The 24,133-nt window shown below is 35.0% G+C and overlaps 2 protein-coding genes across 3 annotated transcripts in view; one reads left to right on the forward strand and one right to left on the reverse strand.

Annotated features, from left to right (window-relative positions):
* The window catches only part of LOC123524475 (uncharacterized), a 69,554-nt gene continuing 45,421 nt past the window's right edge, over positions 1-24,133 (forward strand). For both annotated transcript variants that reach the window (XM_045302690.2, XM_045302691.2), the window contains exons 1-2: positions 1-289; positions 23,055-23,223. In XM_045302690.2, coding sequence (XP_045158625.2) covers positions 197-289; positions 23,055-23,223 — 262 coding nt within the window. In that variant the 5' untranslated portion in view covers positions 1-196. The remainder of the gene's footprint in view (positions 290-23,054; positions 23,224-24,133) is intronic.
* LOC123531408 (uncharacterized) lies at positions 12,997-17,318 on the reverse strand. The gene is made up of 2 exons (XM_045312340.2): positions 14,309-17,318; positions 12,997-13,299 (listed from the first exon to the last, which is right to left on the reverse strand). Exon 1 carries the CDS (start codon positions 17,062-17,064, stop codon positions 16,339-16,341), a length of 726 nt encoding a protein of 241 aa, XP_045168275.2. The 5' UTR covers positions 17,065-17,318; the 3' UTR covers positions 12,997-13,299; positions 14,309-16,338.

Here is a 24,133-nt window from a genome sequence, read left to right on the forward strand (position 1 = left end):
ACTTCCTGTTTATGTTGTTCCTAACAATTATGACGCTTTTTTTTTACTTGCTACCGAAATTCACACTTATCAAATTAGTTCGCATGATTTATTTTAACTTTTAAAAGTAACACCGGCTGTTATCTAAAACAGTTTTTTTCATATATTTAAAACTGAATTAGATCTACTTTTCACTGACCAAGTTGTTTGTAAAAATATGGGCACAGGATCAAGTGTTCAACCCAAACAAGGTGTTTTACCAAATCCCCGAATGCAATATGCAAAAGAAAGAGGAAAAAAGAGCAAAATGGTAACTTTGCATTTTTGCGTTGGTTTCTAGTCTAGATGTCTTTGTATACAAGTACTAGTCCAAATTATACATTTTGGGACAGGGACAGGGTTGCATGTACCTAATTATTTTATAAATTATCTCCCTTCACTGAGAATAAGAAAAACAGTTAGAGTTATATTTATAAATTTAATGCCATAATTCAATGATCACATGTTGTATAAAGAACTTTACTTAACAAACTCATGATCATCACTGATATTCTTATGAATATTCAATAAACCGCTGCATATTATAAACTGACATACTGTGAAGAACATACACAATAAATATAAATTTGGATAAACAATATTTATCACAACATAAATGCAGCAGCAACTATATAAACAACTTCACATAGAGTACATCACATTAAATATTAATAATTATAAAGGAACATTAAACATAATTATAAAGCATTCACGTCTACTTCATAATCATTAAAGGTAAACTTTCAAAACATGACTGAAACTTGGCGGTGGGAGGGAGGGAAAAGTTTTAACTAGAAAAACGTGTGACCAAGTCAAAATCAGATACAACAGTGACAAATACAGTGGAAATGAGAAAGCGGCCGGGCCTCAACAAAACAACTTATTTTGACCAATCAGAACAAATGTAACAAATTCTTATCACCAATGAAGAAAGACTTCACTAAGATAGATAAATACCCAAATATTCCAAAACATCCGCAATAAATATAAGGCAATTTTAAGTTCGCTAATTAAATATTTTAAATTATTAGAATAAACCTTTTAGATCTAATTATCCTTCGATCATCTGTTTTGATGCTCATGAGTTTTGACGCCCTTATTTATTTTGCTGTCAAATAGGTATAAGTGACCTTTTATGATGCCAAATTACACACGTTTGCAAAGCAGGCAATATTTTACCTTGCTCAAATAAAACATTAATGCATACAACAGATTTACAGTAAGATTATATTATTTTTGCATACTTTGGTGTATTTTTATGTCTTTTTAATAAGGCCTAAAAAAAAATTCTTTGTTTCCGGTAACATGCTCAAAAAAGTTAGGGTAGGTAGGTCGGAATTTTTTTTTTTTTTTGGATTTTTTTTTATTAAGGGAGACTTTTCGAAAATTATTTTTTTGTCAAAAAATGATTACAAATAAGGGGGTTATGCCTTTAGAGCATCAGTAAGTTGATTTCTAACATCACTGGCCATGTTTAAAGCATAAAAAGTGCAGTTTTGCATCATTTTGTTAAAAAGTTGAAAAAAATATTCTCCAAGGCCATAAAAACATTTAGGGTCGGGCCAAAAATTTAGGGTAGGTCGGGATACCGGAAACAAACAATTTTTTTTTTACGCCTAATGCAAAAATCTACAATCCTTTAAAAACCTAATTCTTACAGGAGCAGCTGGTCAGGAATTCAGATCTTGGTTTTCTCTTTCCCTCAGCTATTTTTCAAAGTCACAAGACAGTTCTTTGACTGAATTTTTAAATAAATTTTAGATTTTTCACTCTCCTGTAGGCTATACATATTGTATCATTTGAAAACGTTAAATTAATTTTGCTGCTCTTTGTCAAATCTTGTTGTAAATAAAGAAGGTCATGTTTCTAATAGGTTTTCACTGAAAGTACCACAGTTAGAGCTGTTAGAAAAGGTTATATCTTTTTGTGTCCTCACTGTTTTGATAATGAATGACTGCTATTAACAATAAGTAAAGTGAATAAAAAAGATCACATTTTACAAAGAAATAGTAAAAAAGTCACTTAAAAAGATTAATATTAATTTGTTTATTGTCCTTTTAAGTTTCAGGTCTCGACTGCATTCACATAGAATTATACCAGCCAAATATGATTTTTGGCCATATAGGCTCCAGAAAAGTGAAGTTTTGGTTAAGACAGCCAGCCAATCAAAAGGCGTCATTTCTCATGAGCCTTAAAAATATGGGTGCCTCGATGGTCAGTCAGCAATAATACAAATATTGACACCTTTTTGCCCACAAAATTCACAAAACAGGAATAAAATAAAGGGAGACATGCCATAGTTTATAACAAAACTATTTATTTGTTTAATTCATCTATATTACTAATGAAATACATGTTAGACTGCTTAAGGGCGTCAAAACTAATGACTCTAGGATACAACTATTTTGACAAGATCTTATCAATTAAAGTAAAAAATGCATGTCAGAGTTATGGCTCAGTAAAAATCACATAGTCATATGATGAATCATTTTTAGCTCATCTGATTTTTTGAAAAAAAATGATGAGTTATTGTCATCACTTGAGCGGTTGTCGACGTCGGTGTCGGCGTCTGCGTCGGCGTTGCCTGGTTAAGTTTTATGTTTAGGTCAGCTTTTCTCCTAAACTATCAAAGCTATTGCTTTGAAACTTGGAATACTTGTTCACCATCATAAGCTGACTCTGTATAGCAAGAAACATAACTCCATCTTGATTTTTGCAAGATTTATGGCCCCTTTTGTACTTAGAAAATATCAGATTTCTTGGTTAAGTTTTATGTTTAGGTCAACTTTTCTCCTAAACTATCAAAGCTATTGCTTTGAAACTTGGAATACTTGTTCACCATCATAAGCAGACCCTGTACATCAAGAAACATAACTCCATCTTGCTTTTTGCAAGAATTATTGCCCCTTTTGGACTTAGAAAATCAGTTTTCTTGGTTAAGTTTTATGTTTAGGTCAGCTTTTCTCCTAAACTGTCAAAGCTATTGCTTTAAAACTTGCAACACTTGTTCACCATCATAAGTTGACCCTGTACAGCAAGAAACATAACTCCATCCTGCTTTTTGCAAGATTGATGGCCCCTTTTGGACTTAGAAAATATCAGATTTCTTGGTTAAGTTTTATGTTTAGGTCAACTTTTTCTCTTAAACTATCAAAACTATTGCTTTGAAACTTGCAACACTTGTTCACCATCATAAGCTGACCCGGTACAACAAGCAACATAACTCCATCCTGCTTTTTGCAATAATTATTGCCCCTTTTGGACTTAGAAAATCATTTTCTTGGTTGAGTATTATGTTTAAGTCAACTTTTCTCATAAACTATCAAAGCTATTGCTTTAAAACTTGCAACAGTTTTTCACCTTCATAAGTGGACACTGAACATCAAGAAACATAACTCTATCCTGCTTTTTGCAAGAATGATGCCCCTTTTTAGACTTAGAAAATCATGGGTAGGACAATATTTCTATTACACAAAAAAAAATCAGATGAGCGTCAGCACCCGCAAGGCGGTGCTCTTGTTTATCTTTTACCATCAAAAAGTAAGTTTTAATTGTTATAATGTAGGAAGTGTCTAGCCCTCCGGTAACCGGACACCTAGCTTGCGTTCTAGTCTTCCGGTTACCGGACGGCTAGCAAATCCTTGGGGAATTTTCTAGCTGTCAGGTAATAGAAATCATAATGAATAAGTAATGATTTTATATATTTTTAAATGTTATTGACTTAAGATATCTATACTTATCTGATTTTCAGTCCATAAAACGCAAGAAATCGTGTATAATTCAGTTGATATTCTGTTATTCTAAAAGTTTTGAACATCACGCTGCAGCTATTGAAATTAAAAGTCATTTAAAACAGTTATTTATTTAAAAAATTGAATACTAAAACATGAAAATTAAAAGTATTTCAAAAATGTTTTAATTTTGAAAATCCAGTGAGAAGTTGTTAAAATTTAAGAATTCCGATCCCATAAAAGCCGCCAGATGAACAGATTTTAATGAGTGACATCACGGCGATCTCGCCATTAATTGATTTTGGTAAACTTTTGTTTTATCGGCTGAATAATGCAGTGATTTATTGTTAATCACATTCACACACAATTTTGTTTGCAGATAAGTATCGATATCTTACATGTAACTTAATAACATTAAAATCATTACTTATTCATTAGGAAATCTATTACCGGACGGCTAGAAAATCTCCTGAGAATTTGCTAGCCGTCCGGTAACCGGACGGATAGACACTTCCTATAATGTAATGTTCTTTGTTGAAATTTTGGTGTAAGATTCTTTTAACAATGACATTTTGTTCATGTTTCTTTGTGTAAGTCCAGATCGAGCATGCAGTCTCATGGGAAGGGCCACCCTATTATTGTGACCAATTTTGATTATAGATACAAAATTAAGCATATTTTCCATTCTGTACAAAACATAATACAGAATGTACATGCAAGTTACTGTATATCTCCATAACTAATGCAGATATTGAATTGAACTTCACATTGTGTCTTCGGGGTCATAAAACTGGGTGATAGCATCAAGAGCCATAACTCTGACATGCATTTTGGCCAGATTATGCCCCCTTTTGGACTTAGAAAAATCTGGTTAAAGTTTTGCGCGCAAGTAACACACAGCTATCATTTAAGGCATATAGCTTTGAAACTTATTTTTTCTTTTTTTTAAGGTCAATTACCAACCTCACTGGGTCAAGTCCCATAACTCTGACATGTATTTTTGGCAAATTATGCCTCCTTTTGGACTTAGAAAATCCTGCTTAAAGTTTTGCTACAAGTTACTGTCTCCAAATCAAATGCAGATATTGAATTGAAACTTTACTGTATCTACAGGGTTATAAAACTAGGTTATAGCAGCAAGTCCAATAACTCTGAAATGCCTTTTGACCAAATTATGTCCCCTGTGAACTTAAAAGGAAGGCATTAAAACTGCAGTTTTTCAGCAATATTTTTGTCAAATTATGCCTCCTTTTTGGACTGAGAAAGTCCTGGTTAAAGTTTTGCATGCAAGTTACTGTCTCCAAATCAAATGCAGATATTGAATTGAAACTTTACTGTATCTACAGGGTTATAAAACTAGGTTATAGCATCAAGTCCCATAACTCTGACATGCCTTTTGACCAAATTATGTCACCTGTGAAAGTTTTTCAGCATTATTTTTCAGGGCATTCAAAAGGCAGTTTTTAGCAGTTATTTGTCTTTAAGTGCCTGCATTTACATATTTAATAGAAAAGCAGTGAAAATGCAGTTAAATTGGCCGAAATATGTAAATGAGCTAAGAAGTAGAATGATGTCACAAAAAACTGCAACAAAACTGCAGGATCAGTTTTATACAGTTAAATGACATCACAAAATACTGCAAAAATACTATAATTCTTGTTTCAGCCATTTAAATGACATCACAAAAAACTGCAGAAGAACTGTTAAACATTTCAAATATTTGAAATTTTGAACATACATCAACTTGTCCAATGGGAGTAATATATTCATTCTTTATTAAACTGTCTGTGTTGATTTAACCAGCAATGTACAATGAGCTGAATTTCTATTTAAATACAAAATGTCAGATTCATTTATACAGGTTATGAACTGGTTTTGTCCTTTATCTTGTAAATCCTTTGAATTTGCACATTTTCACCAGTTTTCACCAAATGACTATAAATCCATTCAGTCTGTGCATGATATTCACACTTTATTCCTGCCATAATAATAAACTCCAGTTGTTATCAATTATTTAAAGACCTGCTCCAGTCCTACCTTTTAACCTTAAATTGTCATTGTAAAAGCATGAAAATCCTGACTATGAACAGTGACACCTTTCAAGATAGAGTCTATTTTATATAAAATACCTGTGGTTTTGCATGCTAAAGTGCGTGGCCGTTAACTGTTACCTATTGTAATCATGGGTTGCATACGCACAATAGAATTTGAGTAGCGTGGAGCAGGGCTTTAACTATTTGTGCATCATTTTGTGTAAAACATGTAATGTTGCGCGGACAACAGGCTAGGGGCTGATTACATATGTCAGTAATTGGTTACATTACAATTACTTTGATATTTTTTAATTACAATTACATTTGATTACTCAAAATTAACATCAGTGATTGATTACATTACATTATTTGCACTCAAGTAATCATGAATACATTTGATTATTTTCAGTCTAACCATTTGTTTGGATGACGGAAATATAGGCATATATAATGTCATTAAACTAAATATATGGTTTTTAACTTTTACAGATTTGATAATGCAATTAATGATTCAACAGATTTGACAATGCAATTGTTAATGATTCATTAATCTGGAAATCAAGAAACTTCATTTTGGGCATTATGTATCTCACTGTAGGCTATCATTGTACTAATCATCATTAACTTGTGAAATTTATTGCATTTATTTAATCTTTATTGCTGTGCCAAACAAACTAAAAACATAATTTCCATTTTCTAATATTTGGTATTTATCATTTATGCTTTCAAGTATTTTTATATAAAATCAATTACATTTAGTAAAAGCTGTGTCACAACTTACCTTCAAATGGGTTGAAAAGTTAGATATTAACTATGTACCCACAGAAATTATGGATAGGCACATTTTACATTTTGGCCTTTACAGGCCCAGAACAACCCTTGGGTAAAATGAAATATTTCAGCACCCACTATGACATCTTTCAGTAAAGTGTTGAAAGGAATGGTTGGTTGTGGAGATGGGACTGCTCACAAAAATCACCGACAGTGCATTTTGAAGTATAAATTAGCGTCAATCTAATAATTACATTTTGATTTCAATACAGCCATGTCATGTTTGCATTACCCAGGGGCATTGTGTAAATTGTTAGTATATTAACTGCAAAATGTCAAAATCCCCTCAGTCAAAACCCCCTCAGCTGAAAGATGGCATGGTGGTCAAAATCCCCTCAACAAAAATGACAGGGTGGTCATAATCCCCTTAGCAAAAATGATGGGGTAGTCAAAACCCCCTTGATGCATAGTCAAAATCCCCTCAGTGATATGAAATTGTAAGACAAAATTTCATTCTTGAAATTGTATTATCTGATTTTATATATTTCAATAAAATCAAGATATAATTGCAATTTCATTTCTTTCTCACCTGTGCATAATACATGAACCTACTGTACATAATGTAGGTGACACAGTGGGTTATTGATCCTTAAAAAGTTAAGACTATAATAAGATGGCAAACTGCATTTATCATACCTGTCAATTGTATAGGGATAATAATGAACTGAAATGTTTTTAAATACATTGAACTTTTAGGAATATTCTCCAGATGAAGTGAAGCAAGCATATTAGATAATCAGTTACATTGTAAATTTATATATTTATACCCTGGTGTCATACTATTCCTCCAGTAATCAGAGAGTAATCAAAAGTAATCATAATTACAAGCAGAAAATTCACTGTAATTGGACAACTGGATATAATTTTGTTAAAACCATTAAAATTACGTAAAATAAATAGAAAATTTGTTTGTTTTAGTGTAAGATTGAAATATATTTCTCTTGCGAACACCACTCATGAAAATATTGTATTATAGAGTTTACTTGGTGAACTATATTTCGATCTTACAGTAAAACAAACAAATATCCTCTATATATTTACATTTTTACAGTAGCTCTCTGTAAAAATAGGTAATTTTTTCAAAATGAATGTCAGGCTATCAGTCTTTTCAACATCTAAATGCAGCAGCCAAAAATTAAGACTTGTAATTCATCTTCCAAAAAATACAGTTTTAATTTTTATGTAAAATATCTTTAATTCCAGTAAAAATCACATAGTCATATGCTGATTCATTTTTTTTACGCCCATTTGAAAACGGGATGTATTAAGGGAACGCCCCTGGCGGGCATGCGGATGGGTGGGTGGGTGTGCGGCATCCGCAGACTTTGTCCAGAGCATATCTTTTTCATGCATGGAGGGATTTTGATGAAACTTGGCACAATTGTTCACCATCATGAGGTGGAGTGTCATGCGTAAGAATCAGGTCCCTAGGTCTAAGGTCAAGGTCACACTTAGAGGCCAAAGGTCAAATTCAAGAATGACTTTGTCCGGAGCATATCTTCTTCATGCTTGGAGGGATTTTGGTGTAACTTGGCACAATTGTTCACCATCATGAGACGGAGTGTAATGCGCAAGAACTAGGCCTAGGGTGAAGGTCACACTTAGAGGTCAAAGGATACTAGTATGAAAACTTTGTCTGGAGCATTTCTTCTTAATGCATAGAGGGATTTTGATATAACTTGGCACAAATGTTCACCACCATGAGACGGAGTGTCATGCACAAGGACCAGGTCCCTAGGTCTAAGGTCAAGGTCACACTTAGAGGCCAAAGGTCAGATACAAGAATGACTTTGTCCGGAGCATTTCTTCTTCATGCATGGAGGGAATTTGATGTAACTTGGCACAATTGTACACCATCATGAGACAGAGTGTCATGCGCAGGTCCCTTCTTTAGAATTACTTCCCTTTTATGTTACTATAAATAGCTTATATTGTAACTTTTTAGCTCACCTGTCACAAAGTGACAAGGTGAGCTTTTGTGATCGCGCAGTGTCCGTCGCGCGTGCGTGCGTGCGTTCGTAAACTTTTACTTGTGACCACTCTAGAGGTCACATTTTTCATGGGATCTTTATGAAATTTGGTCAGAATGTTCATCTTCATGATATGTAAGTCAAGATCGAAACTGGGTCACGTGCCGTCAAAAACTAGGTGAGTAGGTCTAAAAATAGAAAAACCTTGTGATCTCTCTAGAGGCCATTTATTTCACAAGATCTTCATGAAAATTAGTCAGAATGTTCACCTTGATGATATCTAGGTCAAGTTCGAAACTGGGTCACGTGCCTTCAAAAACTAGGTCAGTAGGTCTAAAAATAGAAAAACCTTGTGACCTCTCTAGAGGCCATATATTTCACAAGATCTTCATGAAAATTGGTCAGAACGTTCACCTTGATGATATCTAGGTCAAGTTCGAAACTGGGTCATGTGCGGTCAAAATCTAGGTCTGTAGGTCAAATAATAGAAAAACCTTGTGACCTCTCTAGAGGCCATATTTTTCATGGGATCTGTATGAAAATTGGTCTGAATGTTCATCTTGATGATATCTAGGTCAGGTTCGAAACTGGGTCAGGTGCGGTCAAAAACTAGGTCAGTAGGTCTAAAAATAGAAAAACGTGACCTCTCTAGAGGCCAAATATTTCATGAGATCTTCATGAAAATTGGTCAGAATGTTCACCTTGATGATATCTAGGTCAAGTTCGAAAGTGGGTCACGTGCCATCAAAAACTAGGTCAGTAGGTCAAATAATAGAAAAACCTTGTGACCTCTCTAGAGGCCATATTTTTCATGGGATGTGTATGAAAATTGGTCTGAATGTTCATTTTGATGATATCTAGGTCAGGTTCGAAAGTGGGTCACGTGCCATCAAAAACTAGGTCTGTAGGCCAAATAATAGAAAAACCTTGTGACCTCTCAAAAGGCCATATTTTTCATGGGATCTCTATGAAATTTGGTCTGAATGTTCATCTTGATGATATCTAGGTCAAGTTCGAAACAGGGTCATGTGCAGTCAAAAACTAGGTCAGCAGGTCTAAAAATAGAAAAACCTTGTGACCTCTCTAGAGGCCATACTTGTGAATGGATCTCCATAAAAATTGGTCGGAATGTTCACCTTGATGATATCTAGGTCAGGTTTGAAACTGGGTCACGTGCCTTAAAAAACTAGGTCAGTAGGGCAAATAATAAAAAAACCTTGTGACCTCTCAAGAGGCCATACTTTTCATGGGATCTGTATGAAAGGTGGTCTGAATGTTCATCTTGATGATATCTAGGTCGGATTTGAAACTGGGTCAACTGCGGTCAAAAACTAGGTCAGTAGGTCTAAAATTATTAAAATCTTTTGACCTCTCTAGAGGCCATATTTTTCAATGGATCTTCATGAAAATTGATCTGAATGTTCACCGTGATGATATCCGGGTCAGTTTCGAAACTGGGTCAGGTGCGGTCAAAAACTAGGCCAGTAGGTATAAAAATAGAAAAACCTTGTGACCTCTCTAGAGGCCATATTTTTCATGAGATCTTCATGAAAATTAGTGAGAATGTTCACCTTGATGATATCTAGATAAAGTTCAAAACAGGGTCATTTACCTTCGAAAAATAGGTCAACAGGTCAAATAATAGAAAAACCTTGTGACCTCTCTAGAGACCATATTTTTCAATGGATCTTCATGAAAATTGGTCAGAATTTTTATCTTGATAATATCTAGGTCAAGTTCAAAACTGGGTCACATGAGCTCAAAAACTAGGTCACTATGTCAAATAATAGAGAAAACGACATCATACTCAAAACTGGGTCATGTGGGAAGAGGTGAGCGATTCAGGACCATCATGGTCCTCTTTTTCATTACCAGTAGTAGGGAAAAATCGAGACCACTTTTCTGTAGTACAACATGCATGTTATATCCAATTTTGACCTGTCTGTACCTGGTAAGGATTTTTGTATGGACTTAGAATTTTTTTCATTTTTAGCAGTTTTTGTGATCGCTCGATGTCCGTCATCTGTCGTCCGTCATCCGTCAACATTTAGCTTGTGTATGCGATAGAGGCTGTATTTTTCATCTGATCTTCATTAAATTTTGTCAGAATGATTACCTTGATGAAATCTAGGGTGAGTTTGAAAATTGGTAATCTGGGGTCAAAAACTAGGTCAGTAGGTCAAATCAAAGAAAAACCTTGTGTATGTGATAGAGGCTGTATTTTTCAATTGGTCTTCATGAATTTTGGTCAGAATGATTCCCTTGATGAAATCTAGGCCAAGTTAGAAAATGGGTCATCTGGCTTCAAAAACTAGGCCACTAGGTCAAATCAAATAAAAACCTTGTGTATGCGATAGAGGCTGTATTTTTCGATTAATCTTCATGAATTTTGGTCAGAATGATTGCCTTGATGAAATCTAGGTCAAGTTTGAAAATGGGTCATCTGGGGTCAAAAACTAGGTCACTAGGTCAAATCAAAGAAAAATCTTGTGTATGCGATAGAGACCGTATTTTTCAATTGATCTTCATGAATATGGGTCATCTTCGGGCAAAAACTAGGTCACTAGGTCAAATCAAAGAAAAACCTTTTATATGGGATAGAGGCTGTATTTTTCAACTGATCTTCATGAAAATTTGTCAGAATGATTGTCTTGATGAAATCTAGGCTAAGTTTGAAAATGGATTATCTGGGATCAAAAACTAGGTCACTAGGTCAAATCAAAGAAAAACCTTGTGTATGCGATAGAAGCTGTATTTTTCAATTGATCTTCATGAATTATGGTCAGAATGATTGCCTTGATGAAATCTAGGCCAAGTTCGAAAATGGGTAATCTGGGGTCAAAAACTAGGTCACTAGGACATATCAAAGAAAAAGCTTGTGTATGCAATAGGGGCTGCATTTTACACTGATTCTTCATGAAATTTGATCAGAATGTTTGTTTGAATGAAATCTAGGTCAAGTTTTAATGTGGGTCATCTGGTTTCAGAAACTAGGTCAACCGGTCAAATTAAAGAAAAACCTTGTGTACGCAATAGGGGCTGCATTTTACACTGGATTTTCATAAAATTTTGTCAGAATGGTTGCATTGATGAAATCTAGGTCAAGGTTGAATATGGGTTATCTGAGATCAAAAACTAGGTCACTGGATCAAATCAAAGAAAAACCTTGTGCATGTGCTAGAGGCTGTATTTTTCAGTCGATCTTTATGAAATTTGGCCAGAATGATAGCCTTGCTAAAATTTAGGTCAGGTTCGAATATGGGTCATCTGGGATCAAAAACTAGGTCACTAGGTCAAATCAAAGAAAAAACTTGTTTACACTCAAGAGTTTTGCTCCAATTTTAATGAAAATTGGTCAGAATATTTGTTTCCATGAAATCCCTAGGTCAAACATGTTTACACTGTTAAAGTATGTTTCTCAGGTGAGCGACCTAGGGCCATCTTGGCCCTCTTGTTTTTTATTTTAACTCCCTTAGTTGTTACTATAAATAACTTTTACTCACTTTTATTCGTGAGTAAATCAATTATTCACTTATCCCTTGTTACTAAAACTACAAATACAACAAAAAACGAATAGGATACAGGCAATTTTATTTGACACCATTTCGATTAACAAAACAATTGAATAGTATATTTCAATGTATTCTGTATCTTTTCCAGGAGCGAAGGAATCTTTGATTTACCTGAAAAATACTAAAACACTGTAAAGCAACAGCAATAAAAAGACACCAAAAGGTGCCTATATTAAGAGAGAAAAGAAATAATAACTTTAACATGTCCGAAGCATTGTGATGATACTCTTATCACGTGAGTAAAGATTACATTTTACTTGGATTTGATCGTAGATACCCTGTGTAAAATTTCAAACTTTAAACTAAAATCAAAGTAAATCCATAAATATTTCAATAAAACTTCAAAATTTTGTAGTTTGTAGCATCATCTGTGGCATGCCAACCAAAATTTTTGAAATAATGTGATATTTATTTCTAAAGTTACTATATGTTCATAAACAAATTACTTCGTTTAAACCAAAGTGAAAACTGGCAGATAATTGAAAATTCAGCTCTCTGTGAAAACCATTTTACAATAACGGGCGGGTGGGTGGGATAAATTGTTGTAAGTAAGAAATAACTTTCTGGTGTCAAATTCTTGCCTCGAGTAACTAGAACACTTGTAATGCAAGTTTTAAATACTATACACTGACGCTTAATCACGAAAATATCATGCAAAGCATGATCAAAATTGCATAAACAAAATTATGGTAAAGACTTTGAAGCATGAAATAAAGCATGAACTGGAATATAGTAACGATGGGAATTGTGAATAATTTTATTTACTCACTTTTATTCGTGAGTAAATCAATTATTCACTTATCCCTTGTTACTAAAACTACAAATACAACAAAAAAACGAATAGGATACAGGCAATTTTATTTGACACCATTTCGATCGAGCAAAACAAAGAAGGTTTTAGACTTAAGACGCAAAAATTCAAAGAGAATGCGAATACATAGAAAATGATATTGCTTAACCTGTGTAAACAAGTAATATCAGAGTCATATCTTAAACTTAACTGAGTTGAAGCAAAAAAGAATAATAATACATTACGTCAAAAACTGTACTGCATATATACTCCATGGACTTCTGACTGGCAATCTCGTTGTCGCTCTCCGGTTGCTGAAGTTTTAAAACGAAGACGTCTCTGTGAAGAAGAACACTGAAATTGCGTTTATAAAACCAATGATTAAACAAATAAAATAATGACATATGAAAAGAACAAGTGTAAAATAAACATAGAGAAAGTTAAAAAAGATGTACCTTCGAAGATTAACATTAAAACGTCACAAGTAAGCTTTCACAGCGACATATCAAAAATATCAAATGTGCTTTCACAGCACAGATCAATACTATCAGATAAGCTTTCACTTTCTAAGTGAGCTTTCGCAGCATCACATCAAATTAACTAATGAGCTTTCACAGCGTCAAATAAAAACAAACAAAGTGAGCTTTCACAGCTTCACACAAAACATAACAAGTGAGCTTTCACAGCGTCACACAAAAAATAACAAGTGAGCTTTCACAGCGTCACACAAAAAATAACAAGTGAGCTTTCACAGCGTCACATCAAATAACGAGTGAGCTTTCACAGCGTCACATCAACATAACAAGTCAGCTTTCACAGCGTCACACAAAAATAACAAGCGAGCTTTCACAGCGTCATGTCAACATAACAAGTGAGCTTTCACAGCATCACATCATTAATAACAAGTGAGCTTTCACAGCGTCACATCAAATAACGAGAAAGCTTTCACAGCGTCACATCAACATAACAAGTGAGCTTTCACAGCGTCACACAAAAATAACAAGTGAGCTTTCACAGTGTCATATCAACATAACAAATGAGCTTTCACAGCATCACACCAAATAACGAGTGAGCTTTCACAGCGTCACATCAACATAACAAGTGAGCTTTCACAGCGTCACACAAAAATAAAAAGTGAGCTTTCACAGCGTCACATCAACATAACAAGTGAGCTTTCACAGCGTCACACAAAAATAACAAGTGAGCTTTCACAGCGTCACATCAAATAACGAGTGAGCTTTCACAGCGTCACATCAACAAAACAAGTGAGCTTTCACAGCTTCAAAATAAAGTCCAATTCGCAACATCGTACAAATTGTCATCTTGCATCGAAATAAAATTAACTTTGAAGATAAATGCTTACCTTATTAATGAATAACTAACTTGCACAATAACAGTGTTGATGATGGCAATCTATATGCTATTGGGCGAAGTTTAACGTCTGGTATGTCATTGTCACTAGCCACGCACTGCACTAAATTGCGATGGTCTGAAAATCAAATTCTAGTCATAATGAAATAATTTAAAGGTATCATGAAATATAATTCTCCGCAACGAAACTTATCCTCATGTTGCTGTCTATGACGTTTTTTCAGTAAAAATAAATATAAATTGAATTAAACAAGAGTGGATTATCATACAAGCGTTAACTCAATACGTTTTAGTTAAAGCTCGTTTTCAAACAGAATTTCAACTTTGTATATGCGGCACTTTAGACAAGAAAGAAAGGTCTAGATTCCAATGCAAGTAAATACACCCAGGCTGCGCCCTCGTGAAATCATCGCGCCCGACGGACAACCGCCCACCGCGCACAAACAGTGCCAAAACACTCATTTTCTTGAAGTTATTTCTTACATACTCTTCAATTCTACCACTCAAAGGTGGGAATGTTTAGAAATTAAGAAATTATTTTACGTAATTAATTGTGAAAACGTATACTTAACTGGCATCGAGAAGACTTTTGAAAGCAGCTGTCGTGTGAACAAGCAGGAACCCCATGAACCATTTGTGAATGCATTTTACCATCCAGATTCCGGGTCATTCCCAGATGAGAAAACTAACATTTTCCAGTAAAAACTTCTATAATCCAGGATAGTAATGTAGACAGAAAACCAACCAAAATACAATAAGAAAAAACATACAAGCTGATCAAGTTAAGCATATTTACTATGGTACCCCTTGATATCTATAAAATATTGATACATATATAATCAGTTATTAATCGATGTATGTCATGTAAATAATGAATTAATATCAAAACGTACAAATGTTCATCAAAACAACTTAAATGTCTAGATTTAAAGAAACCGACAATCGTTCCTTAACACTGTCTTTAACAAACCCATCTTTGGCAGACTCGGAACGCCATCTACCGTGTTTTTTCCAAATCCTGTCACTGGTTCCAGAATTAGCACTAATAGTCGCGCCACCTGACGGTTGTGACTTCTTTGCTTTCAAGGATAGCCTGTTTTACTTCTGAAAACATCTGTGTTGGAAGACCAGAATAGCTGCATGTATCAGAAACTTCTTTCCATCTAACTGAATAAAAAAAGCCTGTAAACGAAAACACTATACATATAGATATACAATTTTCACTGCAGACTATTTGCCATCTTAAACACAACTTATGATTTACAATCTAACCTAACGACCAACACTTTACTATTAAACCTGTCAGAACCAAAAATAGAGTTAACATTTTTTCCTTGTATATAAATATGTGAATTATTCTTAAACAAAAGAATATCTTTGATAAACTGCTTTGAAATAGATGAAGGTCCGAAAAACGTCGGAAAATACGGACTAGAAGGCCAGTAAGGAGCGATGAGAAAACCTTGACCTTTACAAGCAATTAAATGATTAATTGCTTTAGGAATCGGTACTACAGGCGGGACCAACCAGTTATTGTCGGATGACCAATTTTGCGAAAAGGCGTCGACATTTTCGGTTGTAGGCGTTAAGTAAAGGGAGTTAAATCTAGAAAGTTTAGTATTGTAATCATTGGCGAATCTGTGACAGACAACGGGTTGACATTATGAGGTTTGACAAAAACTTCATACACACAGTTTTTCTCTAATAATTCGTTAACAGCAGAGTTGACAAAATCATTGTTTTTCAAAGCTGACAAATTATTTCGTAAATGAAAGGATGGAGGCTTTTTCGTAAATGGAATTACATAGCCCTCTTCAATAAAATCAATAATTTCATTATTTGACGGACAAATGGTGTTTTTCCCAAAAAGAAATACAATTTTTCAACCTTCCTTTAACGGAATTTGACTAAATGTTTTCTTTGCTCTTCGCATATCCGTAAAAAACTGCACATTCTTTCAACTGGTAAACAGTCTGATCAAAAAATAGATACTTATCATATGCAGAAAGTCTGTCATGAAAGTTACTGTTTTGACACTTCTGTTGTTTCGTCAGCTGGCGGCTTGGATACTGTGGCTGTTTGTTTGCCGGCTCCGTAGGGCTGTTGTCCCATGAATCCACGACGCACTGTACAAACGTTGGCATAGTGGCCTTCTTGGCCACACCTGTAGCAAACGACTTCTCCGACATCAGAGCGTCGTCCTTCCATAACCCTTGAAAATCTACTGTTGTTGCGAAAAGAACTAGAACGAGAACTGAGATCCAACATATTAGAGTTTTTCTCTGCCTTTTTCTTGGCGCGCTCTTCAGCGCGACGAATTCTCTTATCATCCTCAGAGTCTGAGGCAATTTCCAAAAGTTCATATTCATTAATGGTAGCCCAGCCAGAGTCGGAACTATCAGCAATTCTTATAAGTTTATTTCTGTGTTTAATAGCGCTCCTGGCCTCTTTCACAAATTCAAGAGCTTTATTAGCCTCTCGATACGAAACTGCTTTCTCTATGTTGTCAACTATGTCTAATACAGAAGAGTTGAACTCAAATTGTTTCTTGTTAGAAATGTTTTTGAACGACAAGAATGAATCACGCTTTACCTTTTTTGCTGCAGAAGAGGCTGTCCACTCCGAATCCCTTTTTAAATCACTCTGAAAACTCTCAAATTTGTTGTCGAAATAATCTTTCAGTTCTTCTACAACTTGTTGTCGAGACTCTCTCTCAATATGCCCACGTGGAGAATTTTCCCGCGACATAATATGTTAAATAAATTGTTGTAAGTAAGAAATAACTTTCTGGTGTCAAATTCTTGCCTCGAGTAACTAGAACACTTGTAATGCAAGTTTTAAATACTATACACTGACGCTTAATCACGAAAATATCATGCAAAGCATGATCAAAATTGCATAAACAAAATTATGGTAAAGACTTTGAAGCATGAAATAAAGCATGAACTGGAATATAGTAACGATGGGAATCGTGAATAATTTTATATATTGTAATTTTTTTATAATTGACCGTAGGGAAAAGCCAAGACCACTTTTCTGTGGTACAACATAAATGTTACTTTCAAATTTTAGGTGTATGTTAAGGTATCTCTACCTGGTAAGGAGTTTTTTGTGGATTTAGAAAAACAAAAGAATCACAATAATTACTACACAACCACAGAATTAAAATTCCATTTGCAAATACAGGTGCTAGTGTAAAGAAATTTGCTAGGACGGGTGTATATTGTGACATTCTGGCACTCTTGTTATCTTTTACCATCAAAAAGTAAGTTTTAATTGTTATAATTTAATGTTCTTTGTTGAAATTTTGGAGTCTGATATTGTAAACAATGATTTTAACAATGACATTTTGTTCATGTTTCTTTGTGAAAGTCCAGATCAAGCATGCAGTCTCATGGGAAGGGCCACCCTATTATTGTGACCAATTTTGTTTATACAAAATTAAGCATATTTTCCATTCTGTACAAAACATAATAAAGAATGTACTGTTAGATTTATGCTATTGTGACTGTCTCCAAAAGTATCAACTTCAAAGCAATAGTATTATAGTTACACACTTACTTAAACATTGCCTAACGAAGTGGTACAATATTTGATAAAGACATTTTAATTGTCCCCCGCCGATGAAATCGGGAGGGGGGTATTTAAATGGCGTTGTCCGTCCGTCAGTCTGTCCGCAGCCATTCCTCAGTAACTAGCTGGTAGAATTTCATGAAACTTAAAATAAACATGAACCAACATACTGCGATGATGCCTGTCAAGTTTTTTTTTTTTGATTGGTCAATTTCCCTTAGAGTTATTGCCCTTGATTTAATGAAAAATGCCCAAAAATGTCCGTCCGCAGCCATTTCTCAGTAACTATCAGGTAGAATTTCAAGAAACTTGAAATAAACATGCACCAACATACTGCGATGATGCCCGTCAAGTTTTTTTTAGCCCACCTTCATCAGATGGTGGGCTATTCAAATCACTCTGCGTCCGTGGTCCGTCCGTCCGTCATTCCGTCCGTTCGTTAACAATTTCTCGTTATCGCATCTCCTCAGAAACTACTGAGGGGATTTTGACCAAACTTTGCCAGAATGATGTATTGGTACCCTAGTTGTGTCCCCCTGAAAATCAGACTGGTTCAACAGTTTATGAGTGAGTTATGGCCCTTTGTTTATTTCTATAATTTACATAGATTTATATAGGGAAAAACTTTGAAAATCTTCTTGTCCAAAACCACAGAGCCTAGGGCTTTGATATTTGGTATGAAGCATCATCTAGTGGTCCTCTACCAAGATGATTCAAATTATTTCCCTGGGGTCAAATATGGCCCCGCCCCGGGGGTCACATGGTTTATATAGACTTATATAGGGAAAAACTTTGAAAAACCTCTTGTCCAAAACCACATGGCCTAGGGCTTTGATATTTTGTATGTGACATCATCTAGTGGTCTTCAACTAAGATTGTTCAAATTATTCCCCTAGGGTCAAATATGGCCCCGCCCTGGAGGTCATATGGTTTACATAGACATATAAGGGGAAAAGCTTTGAAAATCTTCTTGTCCAAAACACAAAGCCTAGTGCTTGATATTTGTAATGTAGCATCATCTAGTGGTTCTCTACCAAGTTTGATCAAATTATCCCCCTAGGGTCAAATATGGCCCCGCCCCGGGGGTCACATGGTTCATATAGACTTATATAGGGAAAAGCTTTTAAAATCTTCTTGTCAATAACTACAACATTCAAATTTGGACCACATGTATATTTTTGAGTGGCAAAATGAACCTTGACATGAGTTGACCTTGATTTTGACCTAGTGACCTACTTTCACATTTCTGTAGCTACAGCCTTCAAATTTGGACCACATGTATAGTTTTGTGCACTGAAAAAAACTTTGACCTTGACATTGACCTAGTGACCTACTTTCACATTTTTGAAGGTACAGGCTTCAAATTTGGACCACATGCATAGTACTGTGTTCCAAAAAAAAAATTGACCTTGATTTTGACCTAGTGACCTACTTTCACATTTCTCAAGCTACAGCCTTCAAATTTGGACCACTTGCATAGTTTTGTGTACCGAAATGAACTTTGACATTAAGATTGACCTAGTGACCTACTTTCACATTTCTGTAGCTACAGGCTTCAAATTTCGACCACATGCAAAGGATTGTGTACCGCAACAAACTTTGACCTTGACATTGACCTAGTGACCTATTTTCACATTTTTGAAGGTACAGGCTTCAAATTTCGACCACATGCATAGATTTGTGTTCTGAAGTGAAATTTGAACCCCCCCCCCCCCCCCCCCTTAAAAAAAAACCCATTCATTTTCAATGATCTTGACTAATGAAATTATTTGCTTCTTAGTAACCACGCCATGTACCCGGATAATCCTAACTCTGTTCAGCGGCCCTAACTCAGTGCCAACATGGCTGACAGAAAGACCATGTATGTAGTTAATTTCCTTGTCTTTTTTCATGTTTTTATGTGAGTATGCAATGTTAGCTTAAAACTTTTGACAGTCGTAATATCCTGTATTGATAACATGTTTTGTGTACTAAACATTTCAATCGAAATGTCACATTATGTGGCTGGAATTCATTAAAATGTACTAAAAAAGTCTTCAAAATGAACATGTTTTATGTTTCTAACTGTTTTAAAGTACCAGAAATTGCAGTAAGACCTTACTTATTAAATGTATTAGTTCCATAAATATCTCTTTGACAATGTTTAACAGTATCAAAGTTTGAAATTGATTTTTTATAGCTTAAAAATTGTATTGATTATGAGGTGGGTTTAAATTTGCGGATAATTCCTAACTGGTATAGGAAACAGTGCTGGATAAATACGAACTTAGAATGGATAAACACCTAACCAAACGAAAACGGCTGTTCGTCTGTGCTTTTTATGGACTGTTGATGTTCGAAGTTCTTTGATCTACCCACCCCTGCAGGGGTGTGGGATTCCTGTGCCCAACTTTGCCGGCGGACAAGTGCATTTTTCATTCTGTGTGTCCGCTGACAAGCATACTTTTTCAGGTACAAAATGAGGAAACATAAAATATCATTTAGATTGTGTGTTGCTTCAAGTGTATGGAGGTGATAAAGATAATGGGTTCTTTGACTAGGTCTCGCGCACACTGTAACTCGGTGACTATGATAAAATATCAGAGAAGATTTAGATACAAGAAGATTTATTTAACGTCGGATAAGTATAAACATATAACACTAGCTTAAAGCTATTTTCCGGCAAACACATGTAAATAAGCTCGACATAAGTAAATCAGCTGTAATAAAATGCAAATATGTTAAAGCACATTAAAGCAAATAATGCATCTGGCACTAAATAGATAAGAAACAAATCACAAATTATCACATACATGTTACAGCACATTAAAACAAAATAGCACATAGGTACTAGCAAATAAAAGGAAAAAGTAATTTACCACATACAGATTTAGCACATTTAAAGCAACATAAAAAAAGATTAGCTGACACTACACAAAAATAAGAAGAGTCACATTTTACATGCATTTAAAAAAAAAACATAAAAGAAGAAATCATATACATGCTAAAGGGAACATAAGAACTACTTAAAGAAGCTGAAGAAAAATATTTGCATCATCAGCATATAGCATTCTGTAACTAAAACTAAAAAGGAAAACAAGGGTTACACACAGAGAACTAAAAGGACATGTAAAGACATCAGAAACGTAAACAACTGAAAAAAAGTATTATGACAAGTTTGTATGTAGAATTCCAACTGCTGAGACAATAAGTCACTGTCAAAGTAAGTATTTGAGCCAGTAGTCAGCCAAATTAAAATCAAAAGCACACAGAGATCGCAGGTATGACTAAAACAAGTCGGAACGCTTTAAGAGTCTTTCTTTGAATTCATCTGGCTTTGCACCATTGTGTGGGCAGTGTTTCGGGCATGACCTCAAAAGATTCCGAACACTGCTTACGCGATTTCAGACTTTTATAAACGTTAAAAGGCAAATATTTCAACAGCTTATTTTTTACCACAGTTACTGTGATATGCTTTTCTTTTCACTGTCCTAAATAAAGAACTCGATCTCCAGTCTATTTGCGCTTTCATGAAGGTTCGATATTACAAATCAGAGCAAGTGAAATTTGACTATGGACAAGTGGATTTTTAAGTGTCCGTGGACAAGTGAAAAATGTAAGGATACCCACACCCCTGTCCCGTCAGTCCATGCATCACTCCCCCACCCCACCCCACCACGCCACACACACACTTTTCTTCCCTATTTACCGTCTGAAAAATATCATATTTAATAATTAATCATAAATCTAATCCCATTTAAACAATTTCAGAAATATTCCATTAGCACCTCTATAAAAATCTCTTACACTATACGATATACAAGATTTGAAACAAACACAATTCTTCTGAAACAGTGTGCGTGCGTGCGTGCGTGCGTGTGCGTGTGCGTGTGCATGTGTGTGTGTGTGAGAGAGAGGGGGGGAGGGAGAGAGGGTTGGGGACTACAGAACTTCGAACATCAGTGGTATTAAATAATTTCTTATATAAATATAATATTTTTGAATCCAGATTTTTCCAAACATTGCTATTTGCATAATATTGAAATTATGAAAAAATATTTGACTGTAGTGGGCATACATACAACATCTTGTAAAATTAATGACAAATTAATTAATGAAGATTTTTATCCTTACATTTTTCACTTGTCCACGGAACTTAAACCGACAATACCGCTTATAAAGTAATGTTTACAATAATCACACCATGTACATGTCAACTCATTCATTTCTGTAGAATACTAGTCAGTTAGGTGTTTATCCGTCACGCAATTTCGTGTAAGTTAGGTTTTTATCCATTCCTCAGGTAAACTGAGTTCGGTTTTTATCAACTCAAAGTTAGGTTTTTATCCCTTTTCTCGCTGTCAGTACATTTGAACATGTATTGTGTCAACATGTAGTGGGTTAACAACATAGTGTAAACGGGCCTATAAAGCAGTATATCTTTGCTTTCAAACAACAAAATACTCGAGGCATCAAAAGCATGGAAGTATTTTTAAAGCTTTTTTGTAAAAGTTTTCATTGAAAAAGTTGCCTTGTTCGTCGTTTTTCCACCTGAAAACACAAGTGATGATACATTTTGAAATAAATATACACTTGATCAATGGAGATAGTTATAACAACAGAAACATTCCTTTATACATCGTAATTACACAGAAAACAAAGTTGTATCGGTTTTACATCCGCCATGTTGGCATTGAGTTAGGGTTGCTGAACAGAGTTAAGATTATCCGGGTACATGGCGTGGTAACATCCTTAACTTTTTTGCCGGATATATTTTTTTGCCATTCCTCACCACAAGCCATTTTGGCAGGGGATACCAATTCATCGAATTTGCTTGTTACTATTATCATCTCTCTAAAATATTTTTATTCAAAATCAATTTATCTTGTTTTGTAAGTTTTATGTATCACAGGTCAAATATTTATTATTGTTTAATTGTCAAGTTTGATGCAGCGTTACATACTTTTTAATGCTTACCCTTTGCGCATGCGTTACAGTAAGATATGTTCTGCTTTAATCATTAGTGTTTGTCTTCCAATATTGAATCGGTGATTCTCGTCAGTGTACGCCGATGTCTGTCACTGAAGCATTACGTGACTAAACTGATTTTTACAGTTTGATGGTTCTGTTTGCAACAGGTTTGCTCTCTAGTTAAGTAACTAGTTGTTACCTTTATGATTTTTCAGGATTATCAGATAGGTGCACCAGTATTGATAGACTTGAACCATGGTTCAATACGATACCGGTATGATTCAGAACAAAGTTCTAAGAAGGAAGAAAAACCATTTGAAGGGGATGCTACACAGAAGAAAGGACACTACTTTTACCATCCTCGGCTGAATGACTTCAGTTCAAGTATGGGACAAGTTTCTTTAAAAAGACAAATTTGAACAATTTAAAAGAACTGGTTGTGTCTGTTGATACAGGCATTTCTTGGAAATTATTTTTAAGATTTATGGTAAAAAGGTCATAGAAAGGTGCTTCTTTGAATCTGTTAAAAGTTAACACTGGTACTGAACCTAAATTTTATTTAGCTGTATCTAATTCAAAGGTATGATGTTAAAGTTGTCAGAGTTATTATGTCTCCCCCAGGAGACATATTGTTTTTGCCCTGTCCGTCCGTCCTTCTGTCCATCCATCCGTCCGTACGTCACACTTCATTTCCGAGCAATAACTGGAGAACCATTTTACCTAGAACCTTCAAACTTCATAGGGTTATAGGGCTGCTGGAGTAGACGACCCCTAATGTTTTTGGGGTCACTCTGTCAAAGGTCAAGGTCACAGGGGCCTTAACATTGAAAACCATTTCCGATCAATAACTAGAGAACCACTTGACCCAGAATGTTGAAACTTCATAGGATGATTGGCCATGAAGAGTACATGACCCCTATTGATTTTAGGGTCACTCTATCAAAGGTCAAGGTCACAGGGGCCTGAACATTGAAAACCATTTCCGCTCAATAACTAGAGAACCACTTGACCCAGAATGTTGAAACTTCATAGGATGATTGGTCATGAAGAGTAGATGACCCCTATTGATTTTGGGGTCACTCCGTCAAAGGTCAAGGTCACAGGGGCCTGAACATGGAAAACCATTTCCAATCAATAACTAGAGAACCACTTGACCCAGAATGTTGAAACTTCATAGGATGATTAGTCATGAAGAGTAGATGACCCCTATCGATTTTGGGGTCACTCCATCAAAAGTCAAGGTCACAGGAGCCTGAACATGGAAAACCATTTCTGATCAATAACTAGAGAACCA

The sequence above is a fragment of the Mercenaria mercenaria genome, chromosome 3 (genome assembly GCF_021730395.1).
Source record: "Mercenaria mercenaria strain notata chromosome 3, MADL_Memer_1, whole genome shotgun sequence".
NCBI classification, from domain to species: domain Eukaryota; kingdom Metazoa; phylum Mollusca; class Bivalvia; order Venerida; family Veneridae; genus Mercenaria; species Mercenaria mercenaria.